The 19,023-nt window shown below is 39.1% G+C and overlaps 1 protein-coding gene across 1 annotated transcript; it reads right to left on the bottom strand.

The window, feature by feature from the left end:
* Positions 1-218: 218 nt before the first annotated feature.
* On the bottom strand, positions 219-3,632 carry LOC123958975 (zinc finger protein 397-like). The gene is made up of 2 exons (XM_046032784.1): positions 3,347-3,632; positions 219-1,927 (listed from the first exon to the last, which is right to left on the bottom strand). Exons 1-2 carry the CDS (start codon positions 3,507-3,509, stop codon positions 963-965), a joined length of 1,128 nt encoding a protein of 375 aa, XP_045888740.1. The 5' UTR covers positions 3,510-3,632; the 3' UTR covers positions 219-962.
* Between the last annotated feature and the right edge of the window lie 15,391 nt (positions 3,633-19,023).

Raw genomic sequence — 19,023 nt, 5'->3', positions numbered from 1 at the left:
CTAGGTTGCCGAAATGTTTTAGGAAATTATTGATCTGTCCAATAGATTTTAGAGAGAATCCTATGGTCATCTCTCCTGTGGTGATTAATGATCAGCCTGCTGAGTTTGTGCAGCAGTACAATCGACCTCAATCTGACCCTCAGGCTTCATGTGGATGTGTAAAAAAGCCCATCAGCGAGTATATTTTATTATAAGCTTCAAAGTTTTAAAGTTGACAATACTTTTATGAAAATGTTTTATTGAATCAGTCCTCACATTTTCCTTTGTCAGCTGGTTGGGATCACAAACCCTCAAAAACAGAAAGACTACAGGTTGTGCAGCAAAATTGCAGGGACGATCTTGAAAGACCTTCTTCATCTGTATAGAGTTAGGACTTTGAGCAAAGCCCAGTCAGTCCTGGCTGATCCTAACCACCCCCTGTCCAAGGAGTTCATGGTGCTTGTTTGTCCCTGCTGCCATTGGCCTTTTAAATAACTCAATGTGATTCGTAGAATTTATGGTGTACTGTCTGTCTAATTGTGCAGTAACTGCTGGCTATACAGCACTGGGATAACAGAGAGACCGTCACCTTTTAAAAATGAAACTACAAATTTGTGACTGGTTTTAAAAGTTTACATCTACAATAGGAATTACGTTTCTTGGGGCTGAGACGGACAGAGGTGGAGAAGTTGGAAAGTCTTGAGAAACTATATATCCATATCATCCATGAATACTGGAAAGGGCATCACTGACAAACTAAGTACTTTGTCTATTTCAACAGAAATTTAATCACTCGACACAAATGGTTGTCACTTGGAGAAACATACAATATTACAACTTGCTGTTTACTTTATTCTATACTACAAAACTATATAGCAACAACTTATAGAGACACTGGTTTGTCCAAGGTTTGGTTCATTTGTGAAAGTTGAAAAAAGTATTTCATACATTTTACATACCATGGAGCAAATCATTTCTCAAGTCTAGAGATTCTCTCCTGCGTGAGTCTTCATGTGAATGATTAAATGGGAGCGGCGAATGAATCTTTTCCCACAAGCAGTGCAACTATACGGCCTCTCCCCTGAATGAGTCTTCATGTGGCGCGTCAGATTAGACTGAGCGCTGAATTTCATATTACATACAGTGCAAATGTAGGGTTTCTCGCCAGTGTGAATTATTGTGTGCTTGATAAGATCACCTTTCTCTCTGAAGCTTTTACCACAGTCAGTACATCTGTGAGGTTTCTCTCCCGTGTGGATTCGTTTGTGGGTGTTCATGTTTCCACACTGCGTGAACCCTTTGCCACAGAAACTACACGTGTACGGTTTCTGCCCAGAGTGAGAGTTCATGTGAGTCTGCAGATAGGAGCGCTGGATGAAGCTTTTACCACAGACACTGCAGCTGTAAGGTTTCTCTCCCGTGTGTGTCTTCATGTGGCGGGTCAGAATGGATTTGATCCTGAAATTCTTGTTGCAAATACTGCACGTGTGCGGCCTGTCTGCGGTCTCACCAGCTTGCCGTGGTTTCTTCCTGTTTAGCCCCGAGTGAAATCCTCCACTGTCTCTCCATTCATCATCACTCACGTCACTCATCTGACAGTCGCTGGCTGGCTCTGATGCACAACAGCCTTCTTCTTTATCAGGCTCTGATTTAAACTGTTCAGATGAGTTGCTGGGCAAACAGTCTCCTTCATTTTCAACGTCTTGGTTTTGATGTGGAAACGGTCTTGCATCTTCATCACTTCGTTGTACATAAATTATATTGAACATAGAGTCTTTAGTATCAGGGTCCTCCGGCTTTTCACCTGTCTGAGCTGTCAACTGTTTCTCCTCCTGTTCTTGTTTAATCTGCGGGGGCTCCCGGTCATTCTCACTCAGCTCTGTCTTCTTCTCACAGTGATCCTGCTCAGAGGGAGTTTCCTCTTTCTGGACAGAGAGCTGCAAGGGGGCTGGACAGTATCACACAAGACAAAAGAAATCATTTCAACAGGGAGCTAGACAAGACAGTCAGAACATGAACATGAACCATTTATATAAAAATCTCAACAGGTGCAATGACACTTATGTTTTAATGGCTACTTTTTAGTGAAATAAATAAAGTGTGCACCTATCAGCATAAACACAGATGAACTAACAAATGCAATAATCTCAAAGCCAAGAAGTCAGCTTCGTCCCAGCACTTATTTTGTATGTTTTAAGTTATGGGATCACGGTTCATTATGTGTTTGATGCAGTGGGGAATTTGAGAGATAAAGGTGGTTAAATGTCAGTTTTGCTTGTAGTATTTTCATAGGTTTCATGGTTGTTTCACCACAGACACATGCAATAAAATGCATCATAGCTACTTATTGGAGGTAAAAACAAAGATTATAACATCCATCGTGATTTCCTTCTGCACTGTAAAACTGCATGCACTTATTAGCTACAGCTACATTAACAAGTATAACAGGTCCAACATGAAGCAGAAAAACAAAAGACATCTTGGGAAATCATTTTAATTTCCACTTCCTGTTATATGGAGAGATGTTTAATCAAGCCTGTAATTTAAGAAGCTGTCCCATTTGCTTCTGTGAAAACAAATATAAATTTGCCAATGCCCAAACAACAATCCCTACATGAACGTCTGTTGCTCCCCCTAAATTAGATTAAACAAAATCTAAAACAATAATGTAAAAAATATTCTACATGTCTTTGGGGGAATCCACTGCCTTTGCTTGCAACCCCAATTGTAAAGAAGAGGAGACCAGATACAGTGAAGTCTGCCTTTGACAGACAGTTCCTCTAAACAAAGCTTTTTTCATTATGGGGGTTTAACCCCACTGTGGCCTAGACCTTAATGTTATTGCCAAATATGCCAGAGGAGCAGGTATCTTACTGTATAGCCACCATTTATGGTTAATGAACAGGAAAGCAGCACAGGGGATTTTTTTTTGGACTTGCGTAAACACTTGCACTTGTAATGAGGCATATTGTTGACTTGTGACAGGGTCACTTCATAATGACGGTTAATAACGTAGCAAATAAACTCATCCAACAAGCTTTTGCTTTACTCAGTTCAACCCTTTTTCTAAGACTAACTATCCCACAAAAGAAGTTGAAGTGAGGTAGAAGAGGTGGTAAGAGGTTTAAAATGCTTTCAGGCAGTTTCAACAAGAGGACCGTTGTGTGGCACATATAGCCAAACAGCCATTTTGCATCCCCCTCCCCCCATTCAGGGATGCGAAATGGCGCTAGGTTGTCTCCTGTGTAAGGGACTGAGTTTATAGGGAGTGGCCCAGAAGACTGAAGACCCCAGTACATCTTAACATACGCTATTGTGATTAAATCAGAGATCTAGATCCCCAGTTTAGCGCTGCATTAACATTTACCTTTCCACCCGGCCAGTTGTCGCTGATGCTCGATCTCCTGCTTTGAAAGAAAAACGATCTCCTCATATTCCTTAATACTTTTTTCAAAGATGCTGAATATTTCCTCAGCAGCGGCTGTCAATCGCTCACTGACCAAAGCTTTTAGTTCGTCTGTTTTAAACATTTCCGCGGGTGACAGAAGACTGCCAGTCTGTTTCCTGACGGGCTGACAGAAGTCTGACTGCTCGCGGAGTTGCCAGATATCTCGAGGAATACGGGTAGGCTATCAAACAAACTCGTACTTAATGAGCCAGAGTGAATCAGATTTTTATGGCAAATAGCAGGACTGTGCTCCACGCTGTCTGTTTATAGGGTAAGCACCTTGGACTCTACAATGAAATAATGTGTATGCACATTGAAAAAGATCCACTGGAAGATGGACTTAATTGTGTTTGTAATTAATTTGTAACTGATAGCATCGACCGATTTCTGACCTGCGCTATGAAAGTAGAAGTCTGTGAAGTTGACATTTTTTATTTTATCTCTGGTCTTTGTGCTCTAGTGAGCAGACAGATAAACCCAGGTAATTCAAATAGAGGCTTAACATGTCCAACAAGGAAACTGCCTGTAGGAAAAACAGGCAGCATTTTGGAAAAGCAAAGTGGCTTTTAATAAACGGACATGGCAACACAGGCTGCTAAAAAAAAGAAACTCAGCATGATGGAGCTTTGCTGCCACCCACTGGCCGTGAAACACAACACCAGAGGAAGACCAGAATTAATTTGTAAGCCATTTCACTAGTGTTTTTGCCAGTTTATCAGGCAGTCATGTGGATATTCACGTTGCAGTTTAGGCCTAATGTGGAAAGTTGAAACAGGAACAGATTCAGGCTGTATTTGGTAAAACTACATACCTACAGTATACCCAAATGCCTTTCTGCCTGCCTTGATTAGATCTAAGCAGATTGGCAATTTGCATTCGCACCAGGAGATGTCAGCAGATATCCAGGAATAACCTACATTTATTGAGGGAAACCTACAAAACATAAGAGAATAGTTTTGTGAACTTTCGAGACTCTTGAGTTCATTATTTGTATTAATAAATGGCACTTTCATTTGACACTTTTAAAATGCCAGCATTGTTACAATTATGAATGATATTTGCTTTAGCCAGAGCTGCAGTCTGAAGATGCTGAATTGGATTTATCACGATAGATGCAAAACTAGACTGGATGGGTTAACTGATTCTTTCAGTAAGGATGCTTACCTGTCAACAAATGCTCTACTTAAGCCTGATCATTTATCTTCATTCTTATGCAGTTTTGATGATTATCTTCTAAATTTTACAAATTACTATTCAATATTTTTATTCTTCTTTCATTTAGTATAAATACATCTTTTTATTCTATTCAATTCATTTTTATTTATGTAGCGCCAGTTTATTCATTAATAGAGTGCCAAGTCATAGCACAAATTATCTCATTGCACTTTTTATAGAGAGCAGGTCTAGGCTGTACTTTTTGGTTCTACTTGGTTTTCTATCAGCTTTGTTCCTTTGTGTCCAGGCTTTTGAAAAATACCAGAAATACCATTCATGGTATTGTTATTTTAGACGTGAGAATTAAACTCCACTGTTTCACACACAAACAGACACACAGACACACACACACACACACACACACACACACACACACACAAAGACACACACACACAGAGCAGAACAGAGATCAGATGTAAACTTTACATGCCAACGTGACAGATACTTCCACACTAGCTTATTCTGCACAGACCCCACACCTCTCTATGAGTCAAGTATGAGTCTGAAATTAAAATACATTCTTTTCCCCAAAGCAATATAAAGATTTGGCATCTGGTCTGTATCCTAAGCTGTTAGTCAAATATAAAATGGAAAAAATAGGAGTAAAATTATGCTTTGACATATGCTCACAGCACTCTTGTCAATATATGTGCAAATCCGGATACTGTGTCCTGTGTACAAACTGTAAACTGGTGTAGCACAAACACATTCTCAGAAAGACTAAAAATAAAGATGTTGCTTTATCTTATAGCCCATATGTGTAACTTTTTGGGAAATAGATATAAATCGTGTGAAAAAATTAGTGTTGTAATATATCTGTATTGTTTTTTGGACACAAAGCCAAGCCAAAGTTTTTTTTTCTCTTTCAAACTAAAATAATTAAACATCTGAAAAATTAAGTAGGTATACTGAAACAATTACTCTTGATTAAATCAAATAGACCAGGTTGCTCTGCCTCTGTACGACCAAAACACAAACGTAACTTAAACTTTAACAACACTCACCAGTTACTGTCCTACACTGCAGGTCCAGCTGTCAGTGAAGCACGCACTGCAGTAAAATAAGGTTAACACTTCTGTACCAGTTCATTGTATTACGGTTGAGACATGAGAAATAAAACATTCTAATGTCATGTATAGTATTTCAAGTGTTCATTTTGAGGGAATCCTGAGTGATACTTAGAGAGGCTGGTTTATTAAATGTTCAGTTCAAATTTCAATTCATATCGGAGCTCGTTCAATTATTCTGCATCTGATAGCAGCTGACACACTCCCGAAATGTGATTCAGCCATGGTAATTTCCTTCTGGAGAGCTGTGCTAGATGTTTACCAAGAGCTGTACTGCAGTTATCACACTGTCACAAAAATGGGCATTGTTCTCTCATTGTTCCACAGAGTATTAGTCCTCCACAACATAAAAAGTACAATATAAATTCTGTTCGGTAAGGAATATAATGATAGTTTGTTTGCTGCATTTATTTCATTTCGATCAGCTTGTTCCTCTCTGGCAACAACAGTGCGGTGCACTTCAACTCAACAACATGTAACAACTGAAAAACGGACAATATTTACATTACTTTTTCCTCTCAGTATCATCATCATTCATTTAATGAGAGGGTTCTTGAGGGACACTATTGTCCCACAATGCTGTGCGCAGAGTGAACATTACATCAACATTAAACCTAATTACATGTGGTAATGAGATAGCTTATTTGGCGTGAAGGAGCACAACATTTGATTGATACCACATCTAGTATCACTTCAAAAGTAATGATTCTCCAAAGAAGGACAAAGGTCTAGTCTATTTATCAACTTCCAAGGCTTTGAAGTAAAACTAAAAGCCAAAAACGGCAAACACATCTGGCCTTTTCTGGCTTAATCTTCACATTTGATTGAAAATTCTAACGTCTCTTCTTTGTCCAGCATGTTTCTCCTAGACATAACTGAGCTCACTTTAATATCAATATAATGAAATGTATGAAATTCATTGTCCTTATGTACTTTATATATAGCTTTTGCAATATTGTTGCTATACATTCATGTCAGTAAAGCTAATTTGAATTTGAATATATTTTGACCATTTTCTCGCACGTCTTAAATTCAGCTCACAAGTCTCGAGAAATAGACTTTCTCTTGTCTAAGCCTGATACTAATTTAAATTTTAGAAGAATTTTCTACTTTTTAATGCAGTGATGTTTATTAAATAATCAGATCTTTAGAAAACAGCATGATCCAAAGGAAAACTTGACTACCTTATATATGGGCCTGCAAAATATCAGAAATGTGTTTTAGTGATCAAATTCAAGTCTCAACTCTGTATATGTTATCTGTTCTCAGAGGTGTCTCAAATCAAGTCAAAACAAGGTCAGCATATAAACTTCCATTTCTCATTGATTTGTCACAAATACATTTCCGAAAATACAAAGAAAAAACTCCCTGGCAACACTGAGGCTGACTTGGCAAACACAGTGGAACAAATTAATGGTGCTAACATGGACATCAAAGAAACTAATGAGACAGCCCATTTAGTGAATATAGATTTGAAAGAAATGCTTGTTGTCCATTAAGTTTCTACAGCTCTAATCGCAGCATGCATTGCAGATAATCATATCTATTTGTTTTATTTTGGCATTTCAATTTAACCGTAGTGCAAGGAGAATGAAATGTGACAAGAAAAAACAAGATCATGGTTTACCACAATCCTGTGTTTTTATGATTAAGGCAAACATTACACTCTGTGGGAAATGAAAAGATTATTTCCCAAAACGGATCCTTATACTTTGATTCTAAATTTCAGCTTGCAGAAGTCACAATATTAATGTAGAGGTTGACTTTTAGGTGACACCTGCTGTGTGTTTGAAATCTATGTATGTGACTTTGCTCTACAGGGATTAAATGATGCGTCTATACCACAAGCTGGCTGTGAACCATGATGTATTTATCAAGGAGCCACAGCCCTGTGAGGGATGAGAATCACAGTCAGCAAACTGGTGTTTACTGGATGAAACACATTCGGAAACAGTCACTCTGCTGACGCATTCATTTTACTCACTTCCCTTCTTTGAACCGTTTCATTTTGTCTTTGTTACAGGCTCTGGACGCTTTCATGCCTCACCACCACTTCTCACAAAGGTCATAGCCAAATTACAGAGGTAATTGGTATTCGGTAGACTCATTAGCAGCAACCATTCAACAAAGCATACCTGACTAAGTTGACCTTTTGCTCTACTTCTACATATTAATGATCAAGCTTTTTAATATGCACATCATGTGTAGCTCATTAAGCACTTGACGTAGATCATCAATGATCAAAGACTGTTTTTATACAGGCACACTTAAACTCCCATTTAACTTTCCATATTTAGCTTAAAAGAAATAAATCTCTTTCTGAACATCTGTTTTGTCTTCATGTAACGTTACAGAAATAATTTCCAAACTCACAGTGCAGAGGTTTATTAGAGAAAAATATTCAGCTAGAAGCATTTAGAGACCTCCCTTTGATAAAGGCAATCATATTTGACTAGAAGGTCTTGTTGCCCTTCACAGCTCTGTTTTGCCGATTGACTGTGATTCTGTTATTTGGTGAATTAAGTTAATGAAAATGCAACATAAACAACTGGCAGCATACTTTTGCATAATTATACTGGTGTATGTCTGCCTTTTAATCAGGAAAGTAGCTTAATGCAGTCCCCAGCCTGATAGTACAAAAGTAGTAAACGCTGATTTTCTTAACATGAATGATTATAGGTAGATTTTGGTAACTTAGCATACATTACTGTCGAGGGTAACTTTTGTGGGTATACATTGCAGAAGCACAAAATTGACTTGCAAGAAGTGGTTCTGAACCTAAATACTAATAATATAGACTGCCTCAGTGAGTAGCTCAAAGCTCTCTTTTTTTTTTTACACAGTTGTGCCTGTCAATGACAATGTTCTTACCTCACAATGTCCAGTGTTTTACTTTCTGTTGTCTTTTGTTCTCCTCCTCTTGTATTCTCATCGATTCCATTAAGATCACTATATAGATTTTACAGCGCTGAGCATGATTTTAGGTACATTTCCTAACTGTCTTGTTGGACTAAAAAGAATTTAGAAGAAATCAACAAACTGGACAAATCACATAATGCAATATGAGTATATGAGAAACTGGTGATGACCTCCATATCACCTCAAGAACAAGAAATCTTGAAAGAGTATTAACGTAGCTTGTATAAGTTAAGTATCTTTACTGTTTTTTTTACTGAATTTATATTTATTCTCTTTCAGGTGGCTTGAGTCAGTGACGAACTGTGTCCTCGAAGATCAACCTGTAGAACACATTCACTTAATCTTACTCTTAAACACAAGTTTAATCAGCCATAAAGCGATAAACAAAAACAGGCTCACGACAGAGCAGCGTCAGGGCCCCTGTGCAGTGACACCTACCCAACTACGGGTGTGTGTTGGGACGTGGGGCAGGGGGCAGGAATTAATTAGAATGAATGAGTTGATTAGAATGTGTGCACACACATGAAACACAGCATGGGGACAAACAATGCACACATACAGCATAGCAACACTGGGGTCCATTTTCAAATATGGAACCATCACAAAAACATCTTATGCCGGCCATTTTACTTTCTTCCATAACCGAATAATGTATTTTGCATCATATCTCCTGAACCAAACATGATAACAAGGAAAAGGTGACGTCTACCCCTATGTCTAGATTATCAAGGATGGACAGTGATACTGTGTACAACATCATAAACGGTTCAGGTGAATACTTAATGGTGAATTCAGTGATGTTGTGAGAAGGATACTGTGAAATCACAGTATCTGAGAAGATGCAGAATGAAATTTCAAACATTTTTTAATGTAATTTTTAATGTACAATCACTCTCCGCGGCGAGAAGGGTCGATTATGTTAGTGTCCACAAGGGAGAAGCATCATTGTTTCCTTGTGACCATTGAGTCACTCTACTGTTACCTTGACAACAGTGCTACACTTTGCCCGAGAGGTAAGTAAAAATACACTTTTCTGAGAGGAATATATATCAAAGAAATGCATGACTGTATTGTTAAAAACAACCTTTTATTGTATTACTGAATAAAATATTAGTCAATTATCAAATAAACTGAGAAAATGAAAATCTATAAATATCGACTATTTTAGTCAGCACACACAATACAGCACAATGTACCTTTATTTACAGGTGACACTATTGTCACGGCTGTCATTGTCACCTTTGTGTTTCCCCTTTTTCCTGTCTCACCTCTACCAAGTAGGCTGTGTCCCTGGGGAATGAAGACCCGCCTACTTTCTGGTTTCTGGGGTGCTGACATCAGTCCCGCCCATTGGTTCCCTCTGTTTCCACTCAACCAATGGCTCGTCACCACATTAATTACCTCCGGCTCATAAGGAGAGTCCACCTGTTGCTCCAGGCAGCTTGTCACCGCCTAGTGACTTGTGTGCCGCTGGTATTGACTGCATACCCTGCCTGTTAGTTGTACTTTGTTTAGTGGAACTATCCACATTCCTTGCTTGCTAGCTGTACATTGTGTTTAGGAAAACCATTTGCATACCTTTGTTTGTTTGCTCCACATTGGGTGCAGTGGAGGGATTCACTTAGTGTTTTGTTTACTATTGTGTTAGTTTTCACCAGGTGGAGTGGGTGCTGTGCTCCTTGTGTTCTTTTGTAGCAAGAATCAACTCTGCTTAAATCAATAGATAGGTACAGGCCTCCTTTTGAGGACCTTTTTATTTTAACTTGGTTTGTTATTTTCGCAGCACCCTCGTCCACCCTCCTTTTGTTTATTGTTACCTGTCTACATCTCTCTGTTACCAATAAAAGTTACCTTGTTAAGATCTGTACCAGTTGTGCCTATATGTTTATGGCCCCCACTCCCCTAGACCAACAGGGGGTCGTAACACTATCAAAAAAATCTAATGCTTTTCAGAATTTCAGTAAATGTATTGATTGTAATGCATGTTTTTGTCATTTAGGGCAAAAACATTGCAGACATGAACTGCCAAAATTTCCCAAGTGAGACTGGTTATTTAAGGATATTCATCCTACTGACTGAACAAAATATGTCCTGTGTGAGCAAGTAACATCAGAGAGCCTGCAGTGCCCTGCAGATTCAATGAGAACAGATAATATTGCTGGTTACTTGTCTCTGACTGACAATTGTCAATCCCTTGTAGCAGAGAGAGTTAGAGTGTCAGAGTGGGCCTTTTTCTTTTGATTAGGGGTGTGGTTTGAGCAGGAGGAGATAAATTAGGCACCTGTGAGCTGGTGGAAGGGGAAGACAAACATTTCATGCATGAAGGAGAACAGAGGAGGTTTGCTGAATTAACCCAGTTTTGAGGCATCCTGGTCTTGGGGTGAAACTGAGATGCATATAGAAGTGTTGGAGAAGCAGTGGTACCAAGAACTGTTGTGAACTTAAATGAGCAACAAAGGACTGTGGGAAACTGCTTAACCGTTGAGTAGGTGTGGACAACCATGTTAACGTGCTCTTCAATCTGCTCGGTTGCAGCTTCTTCCTTCTTGTAACTCTCCAGGCTACTCTATCCCCTTGCCCAGCTATAGGCAGAACCTTACCTTCTGCCCCCCATTGAACTGAACCACATACCCTTCTCACACCAGAACCCAAAGGAACTGAACTGTTACATTTTGAGTTCAATGGACTTAACTTTCTGATTTCCCCTGAACACACACATCCACACACGCCACTCACCCTCCTCCTCAAGTTGGAGGACTAGTCTGTTTCTTTATCATTTGAATTGTGGACATTTCATTTTGTATATGAATGATATATTTTGAAAGGTTCTTTATTGCTTTAATGTAAGAATTTGCGTACTATGTGGATTATTGTTTGACTTTGAATACAATCAACTGTATTTGGAGTGATTGAATTAGTGTTTGGTGGCTTTCTTTTATTGGTGTATGTTTGTAGCGAAGGTAGCTAGTGATCGGGGCTATCTAATAATTAAGTGACAGGTTAGGATTAAGTTTATTTTCCTGTCTGGCGCCCAACCTATTTTGGATATTTTGATAATCCTCCGCTACACCCTTTAGATGTAGAGAGGCTAGATGAAGGAGCTGGTATGGCACCCACTCTTCAGTTCCATCAAGCAAATAAACCTAATAAGTCCTGCCCTCTGAAATTCAACAACACCAAGCTAAAGAGCAGAGAAAAGATCAGCACCTCAAGATGAACCCACTGTCTTAATATGTCACCATAAAAAAGAAAAGAATGTGCTTTTTTGTGAAGATCTGACATCTGCTGAGCCACTTCATGAGGCAAGTACCTTCAGAATTGATGGTCATGTCAGAAAATGTGCTTTGGACTTGCAAGATGAGTGACTACTAGCAAAAATGAGTGCAGGTGATATGGTTGCAATGGAAGCAAAATACCATGCACGATGCTTGGCAGGATACTATAACAAAGATGCCCAAAAAGAGTCAGGATACCAATGACATGGTATGTCAAAGCCTAGCCTTTGTTAAGCTGGTTTCCTATATTGAGGATGTCCATGAAGTTAAAGAAATTGTACTCCTCTTGCCTAGATCAGCTGGGGCTGGAACTGACATGTAGGATTAACGCCACAAATTAAAAAAATAGAATATGAATGAGAGAGTTTCCTGACATGACTGAACGCAAAGATGGAAGAGCTGTATTACTTTTTTTGTCCATTTAAGGAGGACATCAACGTTGCTCTCAGATCCTTTCAGAGTAATCTTGATGATGAGGCGGTCAATCCAAAGCTGCCAAGATAGTACACTGGGATATGCATCACATGAATGCCAAGTTCACTGATTCATTTGAGCAAGACTGTCAGAAGATATCTGTACCCAAATCACTGCTGTCTCTGGTTGGCATAGTCCTTGATGGTCCTGACATCAAATCTCAATCTGGGGGTGTGTCTCAAGCTGGGCTCAGCATAGCTCAGCTTGTTCAGTTTAACGGCTGCATTCAGAGGTGTGATGGACACAAGAACCTAAAGCACAACCAGGAATGGGGAAACTCCATTGCCAGTCTATGTGGGACTCGGTGTTCATGCCAAGGCAAGAAGAAAAGACCTTGTTTACACACTCTTTCAGCTAGGACTCTCAATGATATATGACAGAGCAAGGGACATCACCACAGCAATGGGCAACCATGCAAGTGAGCTGTATCACAGAGCTAGTGATGTGTCCAACGACGTTGAGATAGGGATTGTTCACAACAGCAGCAGTAGACAACATAGACCACAACCCTAGTTCTACATTTTCAACTGGCCCTTTCCATGGCACAGGAATTTCACTGTTCCAGCATCCCACCAGCCAAAATAAGGGGATTGGCCTCAGAATGGGATGTGACCTTGATTCATCACCCATCTCAAGAAGAATCTCTGACCTGCCAGCATCTTTCACCACCATTCAACCTACCTACCTGAGAAATACAGAAACATCTATCTGCTTTTAGATGCAATGAGAGAAGAAAGAAGGTAAGTGTAGCGTCTTCCTTACTTAACAAATATAGTAATTTAATTTCTTGTGAAATCTTGAAAGAGTATTGTAATATTTTAACGTAGCTTGTATAAGTTAAGTATCTTTACTGTTTTTTTACTGAATTTATATTTATTCTCTTTCAGGTGGCTTGAGTCAGTGACAAACTGTGTCCTGGAAGATCAACCTGTAGAACACATCTCCTGGGCAAACTTTCATGCCAATCAGCTGCAACCAAAGAAGCTTACCCCTGCTCTATCTAAATCAGTGGCTATGATTCATAAAGCAGTGAATGTCATCAATCAAGCAGTACAGAGGGTAAATACAGAGGAGGTCCTTTCCATTCAACTCAACTCTTGAGTTGTTAATAAAGAAAGTAAGAGGAATGGAGCAAATCCCCCCAACTAAGATTACACCGGTGGAGCACCTCAACAGAGCAGTGTACCAAGGAGGACACTGTTGGGGGTACTAACACTTGAGGTGTCACTAAATATGCCATCTCCAACAGACTGGGGTTGGATGAACCCAAGCGAATGGAGACCATTGTGGTACACTCCCACAGGAAAGCCACTCCATCCTTAAACTACAGGTGAAACTTCAAAAATTTGCATATCGTGCAAAAGTTCATTTATTTCAGTAATTCAACTTAATAGGTGAAACTAATATATTATATAGACTCATTACATGCAAAGTGAGATATTTCAAGCCTTTATTTGATATAATTTTGATGATTATTGCGTACAGCTTATGAAAACCCCAAATTCAAAATCTCAGAAAATTTGAATATTGAGAAAAGGTTCAGTATTGTAGGCTCAAAGTGTCACACTCTAATCAGCTAATTAATCCAAAACACCTGCAAAGGGTTCCTGAGCCTTTAATTGGTCTCTCAGTCTGGTTCTGTGGAATTCACAATCATGGGGAAGACTGCTGACCTGACAGTTGTGCAGAAAACCATCATTGACACCCTCCACAAGGAGGGAAAGCCTCAAAAGGTAATTGCAAAAGAAGTTGGATGTTCTCAAAGTGCTGTATCAAGGCACATTAATAGAAAGTTAAGTTGAAGGGAAAAGTGTGGAAGAAAAAGGTGCACAAGCAGCAGGGATGAGCGTAGCCTGGAGAGGATTGTCAGGAAAAGGCCATTCAAATGTGTGGGGGAGCTTCACATGGGCTTCAAATGTCGTAAAAAAGAATTGCTCTGTTTCTCAGTGGTGCAAAGTCGTCTTTTCTGATGAGAGCATATTTTGCATCTCATTTGGAAACCAAGGTCCCAGAGTCTGGAGGAAGAATGGAGAGGCACACAATCCAAGATGCTTGAAGTCCAGTGTGAAGTTTCCACAGTCTGTGTTGGTTTGGGGAGCCATGTCATCTGCTGGTGTTGGTCCACTGTGCTTTATTAAGTCCAGAGTCAGCGCAGCCGTCTACCAGGACATTTAATAGCACTTTATGCTTCCTTCAGCAGACGAGCTTTATGGAGATGCTTACTTCATTTTTCCAGCAGGACTTGGCACCTGCCCACACTGCCAAAAGTACCAAAACCTGGTTCATTGAGATGGGATTACTGTGCTTGATTGGCCAGCAAACTCGCCTGACATGAACCCCATAGAGAATCTATGGGGCATTGCCAAGAGAAAGATGAAAGAGATGAGACCGAACAATGCAGAAGAGCTGAAGGCCGCTATTGAAGCATCCTGGTTTTCCTTAACATCTCAGCAGTGCCACAGGCTGATGGCATCCATGCCACGCCGCATTGAGGCAGTAATTCATGTAAAAGGGGGAATAATCATTGAAATTATATCAAATAAAGGCTTGAAATATCTGACTTTGCATGTAATGAGTCTATATAATATATTAGTTTCACCTATTAAGTTGAATTACTGAAATAAATGAACTTTTGCACGATATGCAAGTTTTTCGAGTTTCACCTGTACCAAGATGTGGCTGCAAGAAATGCTGCCAGGGGCATTGCAAATGCAAAAAAAAGCCTCCTTAAAGTGCACAGCTCTGTGTCAATGTGGAGGAGACTGTGAAAGAGACAGTGAAGAATAAGTTCAACAATAACAAAAAAAAAATGTTTCTGAAATAAATTTTTTTGAAGTAAATCTTTGTATTTGATGCATTGTTTTTAAGCTAAGTTGTTCAGGCCATATGTATTAGTGTTTAATATTGTCAGAGATAATGGACAAAGGTTTAGCTTTTAAAACTCTACAGACGTATGCAAGAGACATGATATTATAAATTCTAGCCTAGGTTCTCAGATACTGTATACTTCCTTATCACAACATAACTGAATTCACCATTAAGTATTCACCTGAACAGTTTATGATGTTGTATATGGTAACATTGTAGTCCTTGACCATCAAAACATTGGGGTAGACGTCACCTTTTCTGTGTTGTCATGTTTGGTCCAGGAAATATGATGCAAAATACATGATTCGGTTATGGCGGAAAGTAAAACGGCCGCCATGAGGTGTTTTTCGATGGCTCCATTTCTGAAAATGTTCAGGGCCCTAAATTGCACAATTGTACCAAGTTTCATGCTTTTATGAAAAAGTGAACATATCACCTCCAATTTGGCACATATCACCTGGACTATAAGGGATCTTTGGAATAAGATTATTGACTTTCAATTTACAATTCACTTCTGGAGCTGCTTAATGGTAGTTTCTTCTTTTGTGGGGAGACTTCAATTGTTATTTGCTCTGCAAACAAAGGGTCAAAGAAATCAGTCAATCTTTTTGAGAACCATCCCAGTCTCATTAATCTGAGCTATCAGAGAAAAGCAATAATTTTCAGAAATATAAAACATGAAACATTGCAAAGTTAGAGTTCACAACAAAACAACAGCATAATGTAACACCTGCAGTTATCTAAGGATATTTCAAGTGTTCACAGCTCGGGGAGGAAAAATGGACACATAAACCAGCAGCTCCCAAGTATTTAAGCTGGAAACGTAAAACGCAAATCCATCAACTAGTTTTTTCCAAATTTTCTAAAGCCAAAGTAAATGTTATCTATGAAGTGTGGTATTTACCTAAGATGGCATTTAAGGTGTTATTTAATGAATGACTCTGACTCTTCTGTACATGATTCCCTGTGATTTCCTTTTGTTCGCTGCCCTTTTTAATGTATGTGTCTTTTTAATGAATCTGATTTGACCTTTGTTGCATTTCACTCCCCCACCTTTTTCCAGTTAGTATGAAGTGAACTGAACAAGTTTGCTTCTTTTGGGAGCACAGTGTATTAGAGAACAAACAGTTCTGCATTCATTTAGTTCAACCACTACCATGTATGGCCATCCAGCAGCAGAGGATGTGGAAGATGACAGCATTTTTCAAGGGCATCTTTTCAGAAGTTATGAAAAGACGAGAGGGTGTTACACAGTTCATTCATCAAAGTCTTATCGGCATTTGAACTGGCAACTTGAGGTCACAAGCCGGCTTTTCTTCTTCACTGACGTTATTTCCCAATACTGCAGCTTGGTTTATGAACGGCTGTAGTGTACCTTGATCTTTAGGATCCCTGCCATGCATCTGACCCAGTAATTACTGTATTTCACAGTCACTGCACCAAGCAACATGAAGCTGAAGATGAGCTCCAGTTTAACGGTTGTGTGATAGCAACTCAGAGATAAAATTTTAATGGAATTCTACACTGTACAATCCATGCAACCTGGACAACCAACACCCCCTCCTCTACCTCAGAGCAAAAATAAATCTACATATACAATCAGCTTCAGCAGCCAAGAAATCCCAATGAAACTCAGTAGATGATCATATGATAATGGCATAGAGCCAAGTGACACACACTGAAGACTACACAGCAGCATCCAGTAGTAGGTTGTCTTCTGGAGCACAGACAGAGGCTCACTCAGCTGGAAAATTTCAAACATATTAAATGAAAGTGGTTGTCACAGAATTTCTGATCAATGGTTTGCAGAGACTGTTTTGTTAGGACCTTACTGACCACAGTTTTGCCTTTGCAGTCATAGCAACACATTGTTTCCGCTTAAAGTCCTATTATGCAAGAACTGGTATTTTTTGAGACTTGGTGAAAATCACTTTTTCACCACTGTCATAAATTCTAATCAAAACGTTTCCTCTAGCGCCACCATGAGGTTCATTTTTTTGTGTGAAAGCCAATGTCTCCATGATGATTAGATGGAGTGCCATAAAATTTGGTACACACATCCATGTTCCCTTTGTGGATGTGTGTTTGTGGTTCCCTATGCTTTTCTCTAGCACCTTCATCAGGTCAAAATTTTAATTTGTCTAATAACTTATGAATAAATATCTGAAAACTGCTAATCATCAAATGTTAGCATGCTAACACGCTTACAACTTGGAGCCCAGGCAGAGGTAGTCTGTCACCCGGGGCTAAGTTTCATTCACATTCAAAAAATGCACGCTTCATTTCACCAGAAAATCGCCTGCTCTATTAAAACAAATTTTCAGTTCCCCTTACTATATGACTACAGATGACATTTTATTGGCACTGAAAATTGTAGACAAAATGAGAAGTGTTGACTGCTTATTTACCCTCATAAGTAAAAGCAGCCGTTTATTACTGTGACACGGAAAATATCATATACATATAAATGTTATCTAAATGAATACATTTTTGTTGTGCTGTTGTGATTCGCTCAGAGGATGTTGTGCTTGTTTTTGTTTTTCAGGCTCAATGTATTTCTATTGTTTGAGTGTTGTCAATGTGTTAAATGCCAGCATTAGACCAGTCTGATTACCAGACTAACAAATGAGTCTCACATTATATTGGCTGTCATTGTGTGGTAATTTTTGTTGATACATTCAATACAGTGTGTCCTTGGTCTGCTCTGAAGAATAAATATCTTGTTTAAACCGGTCACAGTGAGAAGAATACATATACATGGGGTATACTGTACATTCATGGCCATAGTCCATTAGACGTGTTTCTGGTGTGGTATGTACTGTATATATGCATGTGTTGGAGCTGACTTAAATTATTCATTATTCATCTGTTGAACTGTTAAGAGGCAGTAAGAGTCAGCTATAGTTCAGCTCTGTAAGTCTGTGCAAAGCCATGTGGGTCTAAAGACACATCTGTGTTCCTGCTGCTGTCCACACTAACTGATTAGTATAGTTTGTTTCGATGTGCAGGGCTAAATGTCAACATCAGACCAGACACCGGGCTATCTACCAGACTAATAAATGACCAGCAACCTCCCACACATTATTGGACATACTGATACAGTGTCACTGTGTGTGTGCGTGTGTGTGTGTGTGTGTGTGTGTGTGTGTGTGTGTGTGTGTGTGTGTGTGTGTGTGTGAAAGAGAGAGAGGTAATAGAGAATATACAGTATTACTAACTATAGAGAATATATCAGCAGGCAAAACAAAAGATTTTTTTAGTTTATACAGAACACAAAACTCTAGTTATCATTGATGAAATACAAAGTTTACACGTGGATCCATTAGTCTTTCTCTTACTAGTTAAAATTTGGCCTTAAATATATGTTGAACTGAGAAAAAATCCTTTCCTGACCGCTAAATGAATATGTCTATCATTCTTTAATGTCCTCATTAACTCTTATCAGACACAAGCTGATAGCAAAAAACCCATTATCTATGTTGTGTATTTTAAAGCAGTTAAACGGAATTTAAATGCACTTGCGCAGATTTATGAAAGGCCTGGTTTTGTTGGTAAGGAGGTGTCCAAATGCAGATGCATTAAGATACTTGACACATTTGTGGAGAGTGAAGGTTCGGTCATGTCACATTTTCAGGAAGTAATATTGCACATTTTTGTTTTGTGATTCACATAAATACCAGCTGGGACTCAGTTATACTGGCCCACTTATAACACAATGAGTACATTATAAAGATAAAGATGTGTTACAATGTTCTGTGTGCTGCCTTAGGTTGGTTTT

Source organism: Micropterus dolomieu, linkage group LG20 (genome assembly GCF_021292245.1).
Source record: "Micropterus dolomieu isolate WLL.071019.BEF.003 ecotype Adirondacks linkage group LG20, ASM2129224v1, whole genome shotgun sequence".
Lineage (NCBI taxonomy): Eukaryota > Metazoa > Chordata > Actinopteri > Centrarchiformes > Centrarchidae > Micropterus > Micropterus dolomieu.
The sequence above is the reverse complement of the archived record's forward strand: the minus strand, read 5'-3'. Positions and strand labels throughout refer to the sequence as shown.

What these genes read in the sequence shown, in the direction of transcription:
- LOC123958975 (XM_046032784.1), bottom strand. Translation starts at nt 3,509, where the DNA reads ATGTTTAAAACAGACGAACTAAAAGCTTTGGTCAGTGAGCGATTGACA. An exon ending in ACAACTGGCCGGGTGGAAAG is followed by an intron (nt 1,928 to 3,346) that starts GTAAATGTTAAT and finishes GATACTGTCCAG; the next exon opens with CCCCCTTGCAGCTCTCTGTC.